This window comes from Somniosus microcephalus, chromosome 4 (genome assembly GCF_052327205.1).
Source record: "Somniosus microcephalus isolate GS21.2 chromosome 4, FLI_Smic_1.0, whole genome shotgun sequence".
Lineage (NCBI taxonomy): Eukaryota > Metazoa > Chordata > Chondrichthyes > Squaliformes > Somniosidae > Somniosus > Somniosus microcephalus.
Window position 1 is genome coordinate 306,364,778 of NC_140990.1, and position 14,890 is coordinate 306,379,667.

The 14,890-nt window shown below is 40.2% G+C and overlaps 1 protein-coding gene across 5 annotated transcripts in view; it reads left to right on the forward strand.

The window, feature by feature from the left end:
* Positions 1–14,890, forward strand: part of mbd5 (methyl-CpG binding domain protein 5) — a 236,049-nt gene that overhangs the window by 218,677 nt on the left and 2,482 nt on the right. Inside the window, exon 10 of one of the 5 annotated variants that reach the window (XM_085986682.1) lies at positions 11,743–12,010. The exons of the other annotated variants lie outside the window; for them this stretch is intronic. Within the exon in view, the coding sequence (XP_085842808.1) occupies positions 11,743–11,760 (18 nt within the window). The 3' untranslated portion in view covers positions 11,761–12,010. Of the gene's footprint in view, positions 1–11,742; positions 12,011–14,890 lie in introns of those variants that run through there. 5 annotated transcript variants of the gene reach the window in all.

A 14,890-nucleotide genomic window follows, 5' to 3' on the forward strand; every position in this document is an offset into this window, starting at 1 on the left:
TTCACAGATTTGTTAATGTTTGCTGTGCTATCTCTGCATTTCAAGAAAACCGGCATAACGACTTTGTTGCTTCTGCTAGTGGAATACGTGTAGAGATTAACCTCTATCAACCATCACACAGTCAACGATAATGTGGAACAGGTGCTCTGCTGTACACTAGTTCCAGGATATGAATGATTACACGGTTTACCTCTGTTCCTGTCTTTAGTTTGCACACTGATGACCACAAAGTACAACCAAGCAGCATTCCCCCGTTAGTTCCAAGCTTTCTGCGCACTGACTAACACCCAGCTCGAACTCTCCATCACCCCCATCACTGTCAACACTTCACTGCCTTTGTGTTGTCAGATTGCTCGTCTTAACATACAATCCTGGATGAGCCAAAAATTCCTCCAGTTATATATTGGGAACACCTAAGCCATTGTTTTCAGCCCTACCACAAACTCCATTCCTTGGCCACCAATTCCTTCTCCATTCCCTGGCCACTATCTCAAATTGATCTAAATGGTTTGCCACCGCAGCATCCCTGAACTGAGCTTCCATCTCCATCACAAATACTGCCCACTTCCACCTCCATAACATTGCCCAACTCTGCTCCTGCTTCAGCCCACCTTCCCTCCTATAGCTGAGTTTTTCTTCAAAAAAAAAGCAAAATAGCTTTCAGAATTTTCTCCAGTGTATGTATTATGGAAATACCAATGTTCTCATCAACAACGCGTGGAAGGAGCTTACAGACTTGATTGTCATGAAGATTAAGACCATCTGTTCATCTGCCTCTGCCACACAGCCCCAATTCTCTTGTCCACCATGTCCAAAGTATCAGCTGTGGCTCAGTTGGTAGCACCCTCGCCTCTGAGGTTGTGGGTTCAAGTCCCACTCCAGGGACTTGAGCACAAAAATCTAGGCTGACACTCCAGTGCAGTACTGAGGGAGTGCTGCACTGTCTGAGGTGCCGTCTTTTGGATGAGACATTAAACCGAGGCCCCGTCTGCTTTCTCAGGTGGACGTAAAAGATCCCATGACACTATTTCGAAGAAGAGCAAGGGAGTTATCCAAGGTGTCCTGGCCAATATTTATATCTCAATCAACATAACCAAAACAGATTATCTGGTCAGTATCACATTGCTGTTTGTGGGAGCTTGCTGTGCACAAAGTGGCTGCTACATTTCCTACATTACAACAGTGACTGCACTTCAAAAAGTACTTTGTTGGCTGTAAAGCGCTTTGGGACGTCTGGTGGTCGTGAAATGCGCTGTATAAATGCAAGTCTTTCTCTAGTCTATCTCTTACCTCCGGCTCTTTCTATGTGAATGAGACCCACATCCTAGCTCCCTTGACTCCATTTCCACTAAACTGTTGTACTAATGTATAGTGTTTATTTCAGTATCACTGTACACAAGCTAAAAACAAAGTCGAAAGGGCCTAAAAAGTGAATCTGTGGGTGGTAAAGATTGGTTAGATATGATTTTAAAAAACTACATATGCTAGAAATTTGAAACAAAAACAGCTCAATCAGTATGGAATTAAATAACATTTTTGGGACCAGAGTTCTTTAGAACTTGGGGTTGAATATAGCATCTCAATTAGTAAGAACACAACTTATCCAAGTACTTAAAAGGTACTGGTTAAATAAACTTACTTTCTTAAATCTGATGCACTTTCTTTGCTCCATTCTTACTCTGCTCTTTCAGAAATACATCACCCACTTGCCCTCCATCTTTCACCGGATGATCGCGCCTTTGCCCCCACTTTATTCGTCTAATTTATTTATGACGTAGATGCAGCTCAATTTCTCCCTGCTTTGATTGGTTAGTTCCACCATCAATCATCACTCACCCCGGTTTGAGGACATGGCGGGCTGCGACCCCCAGCACGTGACGACCACGGCGGTTGACTGTAAACATCAGCTGCACCTGTGATAACTAATTATAATCACTGAACGTTTTATTCTGGGACAAGTTTCCTGAACCGAGGACATTGTTGCCCGGAGAGACAGTACCTAATCCGGGGACTGTTCCCGGAAAACGGGACGTATGGTCACCCTAACTTAACGTCAAGTTTCTCCATCCCGTTACAAGGGGATTTGATATTGCAGATAAAATAAAAGAAGCTGGAAAAGGCTAGCTGGCATAATCAGTCATGTTGTACCAAGCTTGAGTTGAAAAGGAGCAGGAGCAGTAAGCCTAATTAATGCCAGTGCTTCTGAAGTAGCAGGCAACAGCAACGTGATCATTTACATTGCATTTTTCATCAGGACGTGGTGTTAGTCATGGATGTCTATTGTTTTTTCTTATTTAATTTCAAATGAGCCTGAGCATTAAGTCACTGCTAACTTATTTTCTTTGAAGAAATGGAAAATTAGTATCTAGATGTTGTGTTCTTCATAGAAGTTTGCTGACTTAGCCAGGGTACAATACAGAAATTAGTTTTTGAACTGTATACAAAAGTTCTTGGATTTCTGAAAGTATAGAATGGGAATACAATAGTGAATCCTACCTTTATTACAGGCTTGACTTTTCTGGTTGATTTGAGAAATTACCTTGAACTGAATTTCAAGCTTCAGGAAAATGGCAAGGCTGTAGCTCAATATGCTTGAATGTGTTGCAACTTTTGAAGCAAAATTGCAACTGAAGGGGGGAAAGTTTGAGCATTTTCATAGTTTGAAAGAGGTTTCAGAGTTTGTCAAAACTGAAATATGCAACAGCTATACAGAAGGAGCAAAGTCAGTAATTGGCAAATTTCAGTCAAGATTTGCTGACTCTGCCAAACTCCCTGTTTTCTAAACCTTTCACACACATCCTGATGGGCCCAATGATGCCTTATTAGAAATTATTCAAACTTCAAAAGCAGCTCTATTCTCGAGGAACAGCTCCAACATTACACTTTGCTGGATTTCTACAAATTACTGCTTGCAAGACAGTCTGACGTTCGACGCATTTTCACTATTTGGAAGCACATACATTTGCAGACAAACATTTTCACTTATGAAGCAGGCAAAATCTAAGCATTGTACACAACCACCAATCCTTGCGCTTTATTAAGAGTTGCCATTCCCAGCATGATTCTGAACATTGACAAGTTGGTGGAAGATAGCACCAGTATCGTGCTTCACAGTTATCATGCAGCTCTGTGTTGACTAATGAAAAATAACTAAGTGTCAAAAGTAGTGTTGTCTTTAATAAAAGATTCATTGAATGTGCTATTTTGTATTGTAACTGTCTCTATTGTAAGCAACTTAAGTGGCTCTCTACGACAGTTTACATTTATATAGCTCTTCTGACATAGAAAACCTCCCAGATGCTTCACAAGAGGAGAATTATTTAGAGAAAGTTAAGTACAGTCCAAATTTTAGCAGTCAGAGACCTAACTATATTCCCAGGAAGCCCAGGGATGCTTGTAGTCATAAGGAATGGCCCGGTTCAGACACCCACAGTACAAAAGTTTATATCTATTGCTGATGCTTTGAGAATTGATCATTGTGATGAGTTCATTGAGTATTTGAAATTGAGCTTTCCTACTTTAGAGAAACTAGGAGGTGCATAGTGATCCTATGCCACCTTGCACTTCATTTAGTGGACCCTACTTTTGTTGTACAGACTGTGCTCAAGATGTTTGGAAAATTGCAGGCTTGTGGAGCTCCATCACTAGCAGTGTGTAGCTTTAAAAGTAACCTCTTTCCAGAAGTCTGATCTGTAAAAGATGCTAATTTATTTGAAAGCAAACCAGAGCACTATACAAGCCCCCATTTCTTCTGTAGGCAACTCTTTGAAGATGAAAGAAGTGTGTTAAAAGTTTTGAGATTGAAGATGTAATTATCTTTAGTCCTTGTAATTTTGTTCAAGATGTTGTATGCAGAAGGTCTTTATTTACAGTATAATGTAACTTTAACAGTAAATAAATTCCCTTTTTAAATGTAGTTAGCCAATATTTTGCATAACCCAGCATAAACCAAAATAGCACAGACATAGGAGAGAGATTTTAACCCTTTCCCAGTATTTCTCCCCAAATATTGCTTAATTGTTTTAAAGGTATACGTGGGGTCAGTGACACTCAATGCCTTCAACAATCTCATATAAGCAAACTACTAAATGACCAATTTTAATAATTGGTAATGTTACTATGAGGGATGAATATTCAGATCTGGTCCTTTATCTACCCTTGAATCAAAATTCTAAGAAAATACAACATTTCATGTGTTTTGTGGAGAGATTCCTTTGACCAGTTTTAGTTTTACAACCAGAAGGCCACATTGGTCTTGAACCTGATGTCAAAAGCTGAACTCATGTTACTGCATCTACAATTGTACTGCACATTTTGCTTTGCTTTGATCCTGAAAACATAATGCAATTCAAAATATACAGTGAAACTGTTCATAGCATAATGTATGTATTTGTAGGACAGCCCGAGACCGAAGAAGACCTCTCTGAAAGTTGCTCAAACTCCTTGGAAATTGGATGGATTATATACACCAAGCACACTATTTGTTAAATCCTATCTATGAGTAATTGGACATGTGATAAAAGTCTCCTCACTCTGCCAAATGTATAATTAAATTTGACTAGTTCCAAGATGGGGTGATTCTACAAAACGCTTTAAAATGTGGTACTACACTGTAATTGGCAATTTCACTCCGGTTGCAAGCAGGTTGTGGGGAAAATGTAAATTTTATACTATAGTAAGATAGTGCTCTTCTGAAGTTTAGATGTTCATTCCTAGGATGCTGCTAAAGAGACAGCTTGTTCCAGTGGCATCTGCTTTCCTGGGCTACTGACAAGTTATTAAGCGACCAAAACATGCAGTGTTGTGCTCCAAAAAAATCACGTAACCTGATCACTTTGGTGATGTGACAATAATGCATTTATATAGCATCGTTAAAGTACAAAATGTTCTGTGATCATACTGAGTTAACTGAAAAGAAAAATTGGCCAGCCCAGGGAGTCTGGAGTTGCTGCCACCCTAAAGGTTAAGAGTTGTTTCCTGTGCACCTAGTCAGTGTTTTCTCTGACTTTTTGGTGTGTGCTCACTGCTGACACGAAGTATCAAAAAAGGGAAATATTCCATTCATCCACTGCCTTTAAACACGCAATGTTTGCTGAATAAATTTTAAAATACCTGTTCAGAAGATAGGTAAGGAAAAGGAAGGCCATTTAATCTGTTCCAGCATATCCATCCAGAAAGTACCCCATTATAGCATCCAGCTGTTAAATTATTCCAGGATTTTTGTCTCCACCAACCTACCTGGAAGTCCATTCTATGTATTGATCATTTGAAGGTGAACTTCCTGAATTCACCTAAATTTGTCTTTTCCCAATTTGAACCGTTTTAATTTAGGCCTCGTGTCTGATTAATTTGAAGTGGTAAGGATGTACCTTTCCTAAACCATCTAAGGGTCCCCTCTCAGTTGTCTTATTTCAAGGCTGAAAGCCCAGTCTTTTCTCATGCATAACTTTGTCCCCTGATGCTCGAGATCAATTTTGTGACTTTTGTTTGCACTGCCTCCAAGTTTGAATGTGTCTTGATCAGAACTGAACCTCGGGTGCAGTCTGCTCTGAGCACTGTACAGTTGAAGCATGACTTCCTCCAACTTGCAGTCTATTTTGCCCATGTAGATCAGCATTCTGTTTGCTTTGATGATTGCTGCTCTACAGTAATTGAACATGCTTAGCACCAAATCCATTAATACTGCATTCCTATATCCGAGTTTCACACTTTGCTATTCAACACCATACATGGAGCGCATATGTTATCCAATTTTTTTTTTTGTTCAACAATACTTGCATTTATCTAGTTTTATCCATCACTGTTCTGCCCACAGTTTCATCAGTCACTTGCTCCTTCAAGGCTGCTGTCACTAAACTTAAAATAGTGTACAGCTCTTCTTTTCTTGAGTTACTGCTAATTGATATTGTCACTTTTATATTAAATATTTTGTACATGTAGGACATGGCATTGAATATAATTTTGGTTTCAAACTCATCCCTACTAAGGGGAATGTGACTATATTGAGTCTAAAATGCAGCTGAAACCATTTTATAGTCATTTCAATAAATATAGAGTAAAGGCAGTGATCCCCACACACCCAGGTGGAGCCTGGATAGACAGGAGCACATTTTGGAAAATCAAGGCTAGTGTTGTGACCCTTTTTCTGACCTGTGCTCACGTCTAGCAAGACTCATCATTTGGAAATGCAGGTTTACTCAATAAGCCCATTTTTGACATCCACCATTCTAGGCAGGTGAGGATTTTATTGAGGGGGTAAAAACCCCACTCAGCTGCTTCATCAATGACCTTCCCTCCAACATAAGGTCGGAAATAGAGATGTTCGCTGATGACTGCACAGTGTTCAGCGCCAATCGCAATTCCACAGATAATGAAGCAGTCCTTGCCCGCATGCAACAAGACCTGGACGATGTTCAGGCTTGGGCTGATAAGTGGCAGGTAACATTCGTGCCACAGAAGTGCCAGGCAATGACTATCTCCAAAAGCGAGAGTCTAACCACCTCCCCTTGACATTCAGTGGCATTACCATCGCTGAATCTCCCACTATCAACAACCTGGGGGTCACCATTAACCAGAAACTTAACTGGACCACCCACATAAATACTGTGGCAACAAGAGCAGGTCAGAGGCTAGGTATTCTGCAGCAAGTGTCTCGCCTACTGACTCCCCAAAGCTTTTCCACCATCTACAAGGCACAAGTAAGGAGTGTGATGGAATACTCTCCACTTGCCTGGATGAGTGCAGCTCCAACAACACTCAAGAAACTCGACACCATCCAGGACAAAGCAGCCCGCTTGATTGTGTAGGGGGGCATCCTTTACCTGGTTTACGGTAATTTACCTGGTCAGGCAGCCTTTTCCACTGCACTGTGACCAATTCCAATCAGCGGTTTCGAATCGCTAAACTCTCCCCTCCAGTTCTGACTGGAGGAACTTATAATTAATGATATATTAAAAACGGACAAATGGTTTGGATGCAAGAAAGTCAAATTTTATTAAAACTAAAGAAACTACACTACACGATCAAAGTAATCATGGTAAAATTGCTTAATGGGAAGGTAGATGGCAAAAACGAGGGATAAATGGCTACAATGTTAACCGTACAATCTTAGCAACAGTTCCCTTAAATTACTACCCCTTTACTTCTCACTAGATTGTCTTGCTAGTGGGTCAGAAGCCTTGCTCACCTGCAGTCCAAAGAGTAGACATAAGAAGAGAGAGAGAGGACTTCCTGGGCTTAATCTTTATACCCTGGGAGCCCCTGCTGTTTTCGCGCCGAAAAGGTCCGTGCGCAATTTCATGCCGAAAAGTCCGAATACACAAGAGAAGGGCTTTTAACTTCCTCCATTCATACATGGAGACATCACGTAGTAGAGTCAATTTCAGTGAATGGATGTGTGTAAACAACCCATTGTGCTTGCTGTCTGATGATTGGCTGACTCAAACGAACTACTCCCCAGTGTAAACAAGCAGCTTGTAGGTTACTGGACCCGCCCAATACCACAGGGTGACTGACAGCTCGGGCTCCATTCAAACCCACTACAGGGCAGCGCTGAGCATTTCATATGCTAACAGCCTGTCTGTCCTGTTCTGCCTTTTTATAATTCTGTTTCCATGAGGTCTGTTCAGCCATTTTTATGCCCTGGGCAATTTAAACAGTCCAAAACTCAAGAGTACATCTTTTAATAAAATGTACAATCTTAAAGTGTGCGATTTTCACAAAGTTCTTTGATTCCAGTGTCCAAGTGCTGCCCAGCTTACGAGCTTTTTAACGCAGCCTTTTGTGGTTCTGGGTATGTTTTAAAACATTGTCCAACCCAAAGACAATTTAAATCACACAAGTCTTCGTCCACGATGTGGATTAATATTTCCCTATCTTCGGGGGCTGAGGGGATTTTGCGACCCCTACAATTGGCACCCCATCCACCACCTTAAACATTCACTTCCTCCACCACCGGTGTACCATCTACAAGATGCACTGCAGCAACTCCCCAAGGTTTCTTCGACAGCACCTCCCAAACCCGCAACCTCTTCCACCTAGAAGAACAAGGGCAGCAGGCACATGGGAACACCACCACCTCCAAGTTCCCCTCCAAGTCACACACCATCCTGATTTAGAAGTATATCGCTGATCCTTCATCGTCGCTGGGTCAAAATCCTGGAACTCCCTACCTAACAGCACTGTGGGAGTACCATCACCACACGGACTGCAGCGGTTCAAGAAGGCGGCTCACCACTACCTTCTCAAGGGCAACTAGGGATGGGCAATAAATGCTGGCATTGCCAGCGACGCCCTGATCCCATAAACAAATTTTTTAAAAGTTCCCCAATGGCTCAGTGGGTAAGGTGACTGTGTGGTGCGGTGCTGAGCTATGTAGATCACAAAAGGCCACAAGTTTGATTCCTGATCTGATATAATCTGAGGGTACAGTGGTGGGGATGCACAGCTGGCTCCTCGAGGGGAAGAAATCAGTTTGGGTTCTTGCCCCATTGATTCCTGTTGGAATTCAGTATGTGTGGGTGTTGAGAATTAGGCTCAACTGTGATAGACCTATGGTCAAATAACTCATTGTCGATTGCTGTTTAGGCTCACTATATATTGGCCATTTGGGAATATCAATACCTGTGGAATAGTACACCAGCATAGACTGCCAGCTTTGAAAGAAGGGGATAAGGAATGATCAAAGGGTGGAGGAAACTAATTAAAATCACTTAAGAACAATTTACTCCTATGACTGCTTTACTCCTGTGATTCTTTTCAAAAGATCTGTGATACTAAATTTTAATCATTTAGTCTAATTACTAAATGTCCCTCTTTCAGCCTTTGTATGGTTGGGTCTATTAACCAGTTTTCTCTTTAAAGTTAGGTTTCCAAAATAAAGTGTTAATTTCTCGGTAACTAAAATTTACTCGGGTGTGTGCCACAATTTTATCCTATTTTTACTTCTCTTCATACCCAGTCAGTCAGTTCTTACAGTTGACAAACCTCACAAAGGGAAGTTTACATACCTGCACTTTTAAATTTAATTCTCTGCCCACATGTAAACAAAAAGATAATTAAGAGAGGACTTCATTGTGGTATATGAAATACTAAATGATATAAGTAAGGTGAATGCATAACAATTGCTTTGAGAGTCAGGCCAGTGGGGCAAGAGGATGCAAGTTTGAATTAGTGACCTGGGGAGGAATAATCTTTACTTAGACAATAAATGTTTAGAATAATCTACCAACTAAGGTCATGGAATCCAACAGAAGTTCAAACTGCAGTTGGATGTTGGGCTGGGTGAGTTTCAGTAAAGAGGGATAAGCTTAGATGGGCTCAATAGCCTTATTCTTGACTTTTTCTCATGTCCTTTATATAGTGGAGATTATCATCAGAGAATGAGATTCACTATACCTGTAGTAAGTTCTCTTTTCAATTCAAGCTTTTCCTGGTGTGGAATTGGTTAGCTTTCTAATACCGTACCACACAAATAACTGGGAGATCACAACATGCTATCTGTTGGGATTGCCATTTGAGAGTTGAAGACACCACAGTTCCTGCAAAGCTGCAGCTTGACGACAGGGAATTAATTTGTACTAAGAGTCTAATGAGTCAGTGGGAAATACATGACTGAATAATCATATACATGGACTCTGGATGGAATGGACTGAATGACCTTTTCTCACTCCGGAGTATTCTATTCTTTGTCAGTTGGTTACTTGTAGTTAAAAGCCTCCTCATTGCTAATTTTAGAGACAGAGCTGCACAAATCTACAGAATAACTTCAAACATGAGTGAATAAGGTACACAACTGATCATTCAATGTCACTTTTGCATTTTAAAAGAATCGACATCCAATAATTTGAATTAAACAACATAAATAACAGCAAAATGGAAATTTAGTACTAAAGAAATGAATCATCATTCATAATTTAAATTAAGAGGAGTAATCTAGTTTAGTGGATTAAACTGAAGATGCTTAGAGACAATAGTTAAACACCTGTGGAGATGATTAGTAGAATCAGCACTTTTTAATTTTGATTTTCTTTTCGTATTGATCAACACAAGTTTCTTTTTTGAGCTGACCTTAAATTACGTTTCTGGTTTTTCTAAAAGTTAAACCAAACGAAGCTTTTTAGTAGACTTGCACTACTGTCGAGCCCAGTTATCTCTGAAAATAAAATCCTGCTGAAATATTTCATTCATTAAGATAGCCAATAGTTTATACTTCATCTTATTATTCAATAACTGAATTGTGATACATTAGGTCTTTGACAAGTCCGCTCCATGTATCCTTTTAATGAGATAAATTTCTTAATCAACTAATCATACTTAAGAATAGAAAATTAAATATCATAAACTTTTTAATTGAGTCTTCAAAGTAATTCTCTGTTGAATTCAATGACAAATTGTAGGCTTCATTCTAATAAATTTTTAGATTACAGTGACAATACATTTTTAGATTACAGTGACAATACATTTTTAGATTAGTGACGATAAATTTTTAGATTAGTGGCATTTATGCGCCTGTATTTTTCTTGCCATCACAATTTAATTTTTATTAAATTTCCAAAGTGCTTTTTTAATGAACAAAAACTTCTCCCATGAAATTTTAAAAGTTTTGTTTCCTGAAGACTTTATCAAATCAGATAGTTGATTCTCCCACACACTTTGGAAAAAGTTCAAAATGGCCAATTACAGAGAGTAATTTAAAAAAATTAGGTTAATTAATGGAAGCGATCTGAAAAAGCTTAACAATATAACGCAAGCATATAAGATGAGCAGAAAATTACTCTCTTCCCCCTCCCCCCAGAAACCAAAAACTAAAGAGGCATTTAGAAGCTGCTATAAAAGAGGCCATGGATGAACTGGATAAGATGTCTGTAAATGTAAGTGTTTTGTATATTGTAACTTGAGAAAGCACAGAAATATCGAATCAGAAAATTACTCCACTAACAGCACAGGGTTCCCATCAGTTTTTAGCTTTGAATATATTCTAAACCACTTGCTGCAGTTGAGGTGAATTTAATGTATTCTTGACATGCTTAGGGAAGGGTACACAAAGCAATACTGGAAATTCAGTGCATAAATGAAGGACAATGACTGATGTATTAGGGAGCAAAGAAAAATGTTACTTAAGTGGATTGAACTCCGCATAGTTGAAACAATTTGAGCATTTATAACTTTATAACTCTTTAATGTCATCTTACCATTAATCCTCTTTCAGTGCATTATTGCATGTTGTCTTGGATCATCAATCTTGTACTGGTTTATATATTTTTTAAAGTGTGGCTGATATTTCAATTTACGTTGTCAAAGAATAGATGTCCTTTTATTAAATTGCCTTACCCCATTTGGACTACAGGCAATGATGTTTCTACACTGAAGTCTAAAAGTAGTAGACTAATCTTTCAGTTAATTCAGTTAATGTTCTGAATAAGTGTTCCATGGTTGTATCCCATTCTCTACATTTGCTTCATATATTAGACTTTTATAGAATAATAAAGAATTATAGGTATTATGAAATTTTGTTTGTAAATGACACCATTTCAATATATCAGGGTTTCAGAGCTGTCACTGTATTAGGAGCTGGCTGAGTTTTACTGACTGACAAATTGTTGAAACTGAGAAAGCAGCAAGTTGTGATCCTGAAACTGACTGTGTACTAACACTGTACACACTCGTAAATAGTTTGCGATCCTGAGACGGTTTCCTGAATTGTAGTTGAATTTCAACTTACTGCATTCTCTGCTTCTTCAGGTTGTGAGCCTGACCTGAATCGAGCTGCCTACCTTGAGAAAAAAGACCCTGCACCTGAGACGCATTCCTGTAGCTGAACTGAAATGAACACTTTTAAGAAGTATAATTAAGAGATTCACTCAGTGTGCAGACAGAGATTAAAGTGCATTATGACTCTGACAACGATTGCCATTGATTTGTGAAGCACATTCCGCTGCTCCTTCTGGGCTAAACGATGAAAGATTAGCACTTGGATTTTCACTATGTGAAAGCAGTAATGTCATAATGGGAATGTTATTCCATTCAGTTACATGGTAAGTGAATTGGAACATTGGAAATGTTTCAGTATAAATGGAGAATACCACAGCTACTGGTGTGAAACATTATACAGCGAGTGCAACTAAGGAACACAAAGTCAAATGTGTGCCCTGTTTGATCCATAAACTGGATGTATATTGCATCACACTGGTGGCCATGGAGTATGCTATTTATACAGTGAAATTTTTTGAGATGTTTTAAGTTGAAATTTTAAAGTGCGTACTCAACTTCCCTGGTTGCAGTCTGACATGCGTTGTTATGGTATGTTCCAATGTTCTTCATGCCATTTGAGCCATAACATCTTAATGTCCTGAGCTTTGTTCATTGAAGTTCATGTTGAAGATTATGAGAAGTGAGATCCACGTACCAAACCCCTAAAAAGAAGCTTGGTACTCGGGAATAATTAAGGCATTTGCAGACAATTTGCACTATGTTGACAATTGGGCTTTAACCCATACATAGGGCAGCCTTTCTAGCATTTGGTTGGTATTTGTGTTCTGTATATGCTCAGCTGTTGCTATGAGATGGGGACACATAAGTGGTTCCAATAATTTTCAAACAACTGGTTTATGGTACTATTATATATATTTTGGTAGGAATATAACTGAAGTGACCTGAGAATTCTTTAGTTCCGAATGCAAAGCACTTGATCTTTAGTTCCTCCAATTACTCATGCATACATCTGAATATTATTGATCATACAGTTACTCGTGTAAAACCAAAAGGCACCAAAGTGACTCAAACAAAAGCATTAAAGCTACCCAAAACATTACAAACATTACTTTTTTTTTTTAAAAGCAGCTCTGCCTTAATTAATAACAAACCATTTTTCTCTGGGCCCTGTCCATGTAGCAATTGCTGTGCTTCCAGTTCACTTGTCTTACAGCTGTTGTTTGGTCCTTGTAGTAGCTACAAACATCTTGGTCATCTTGGATTGTCTGCTTGGCTGTTAGTAGAATTCTCACTCTGGGTCAGAAATGTGTTAAATTTGACCCCCAACCCAATTTAAACACATAATCTAGACTGCCATTGTGATGCAGTACTGAGGGAGTGTTACATTATTGATGGGGTAATTCTTCAGATGAGATATTAAACCAAGGGTTTGTCCAGCTGTTCTAATGCTTTATTTCCTTTATTACCTCCCTTTCCTCTCAAGTCCTTGAACGTGTTGTCGCCTCCTAAATCCGTGCCCATCTTTACCGCAACTCCATGTTTAAATCCCTCCAATCAGGTTTCTGCCCTTGCCACAGTACTGAAACGGCTCTCATCAAAGTCACAAATGACATCCTTTGTGACTGTGACAAAGGTAAACTATCCCTCCTCATCCTTCTTGACTTGTCTGCAGCCTTTGACACGGTTGGCCACTCCATCCTCCTCAAACGCCTCCACCGTCGTCCAGCTGGGTGGGACTGCACTCGCCCGGTTCCATTATCTATCTAATCGTAGCCAGAGAATCACCTGCAATGGCTTTTCCTCCTGCTCCCGCATCGTTTCTTCTGGTGTCCCCCAAGGATCTATCCTTGGAACCTTCTATTTCTCATTTACATGTTGCCTCTTGGCAACATCATCCGAAAACACAGCGCCAGTTTCCACATGTACGCTGACGACACCCAGCTCTACCTCACTACCACTTCTCTCAACCCCTCCATGGTCTTTAAATTGTCAGACTGCTTGTCCGATATTCAGTTCTGGATGAGCAGAAATTTTCTCCAATTAAATATTGGGTAGACTGAAGCCATTGTTTTCAGTCCCCACCACAAACTCCGTTCCCTAGCCACTGACTCCATCCCTCTCTCTAACATCTGTCTGAGGCTGAACCACACTGTTCGCAACCTTGTCATATTTGACCCTGAAATGAGCTTCCAACCACATATCCGCAGCATAACTAGGACCACCTATTTCCACCTCCGTATCATTGCCCGTCTCCACCCTTGCCTCAGCTCATCATCTGCTGAAACCCTCGTGCATGCTTTTGTTACCTCTAGACTTGACTATTCCAACGTACGAGTTAACGTTTCAGGTCTGTGACCCTTCATCAGAACCTGGGTCTGAAACATTAACTCGGGTGTTTCTCTCTCCACGGATGCTGCCTGGCCTGCTGAGTGCTTCCAGCATTTTCTGTTGTTATTTCAGATTTCCAGCATCCGCAGTATTTTGCTATTCTATTCCAATGCACTCCTGGCTGGCCTCCCACATTTTACCCTACGTAAACGTCAGCTGCCCATGCCCTAACTCGCACCAAGTCCCGTTCACCCAACACCCCTGTGCTGGCTGACCTACATTGGCTCCGGTTAAGCAACGCCTCGATTTCAAAATTCTCATCCTTGTTTTCAAAATCCCTCCATGGCCTCGCCCCTCCCAATCTCTGTAATCTCTTTAAGCCCCACAACCCTCCGAGATATCTGCGCTCCTCAAATTCTGCCCTCTTGAGCATCCCTGATTATAATCGCTCAACCATTGGTGGCCGTGCCTTCTGTTGCCGAGGCCCTAAGCTCTGGAATTCCCTCCCTAAACCCCTCTGCCTCTCTACCTCTCTTTCTTCCTTTAAGACGCCCCTTAAAATCTACTTCTTTGACCAAGTTTTTGGTCACCTGCCCTAATTTCTCCTTGGTGTCAATGTTTTTGTCTTCTAATACTCCTGTGCCGCGCATTGGGACGTTTTACTACGTTAAAGGCACTATATAAATACACGTTGTTATTTGAATATTAAAGATCCCATGAAAGTATTCTCTGTGGAATGGCCAACACTCCTTCCTCAATCAATGCCACCAAAAGCAAGCTAACGTCATTCTTCTTATTGCTGTTTGCAAGATCTTACTGTTTGCAACATGATTGCTGCCTTTACCAACAT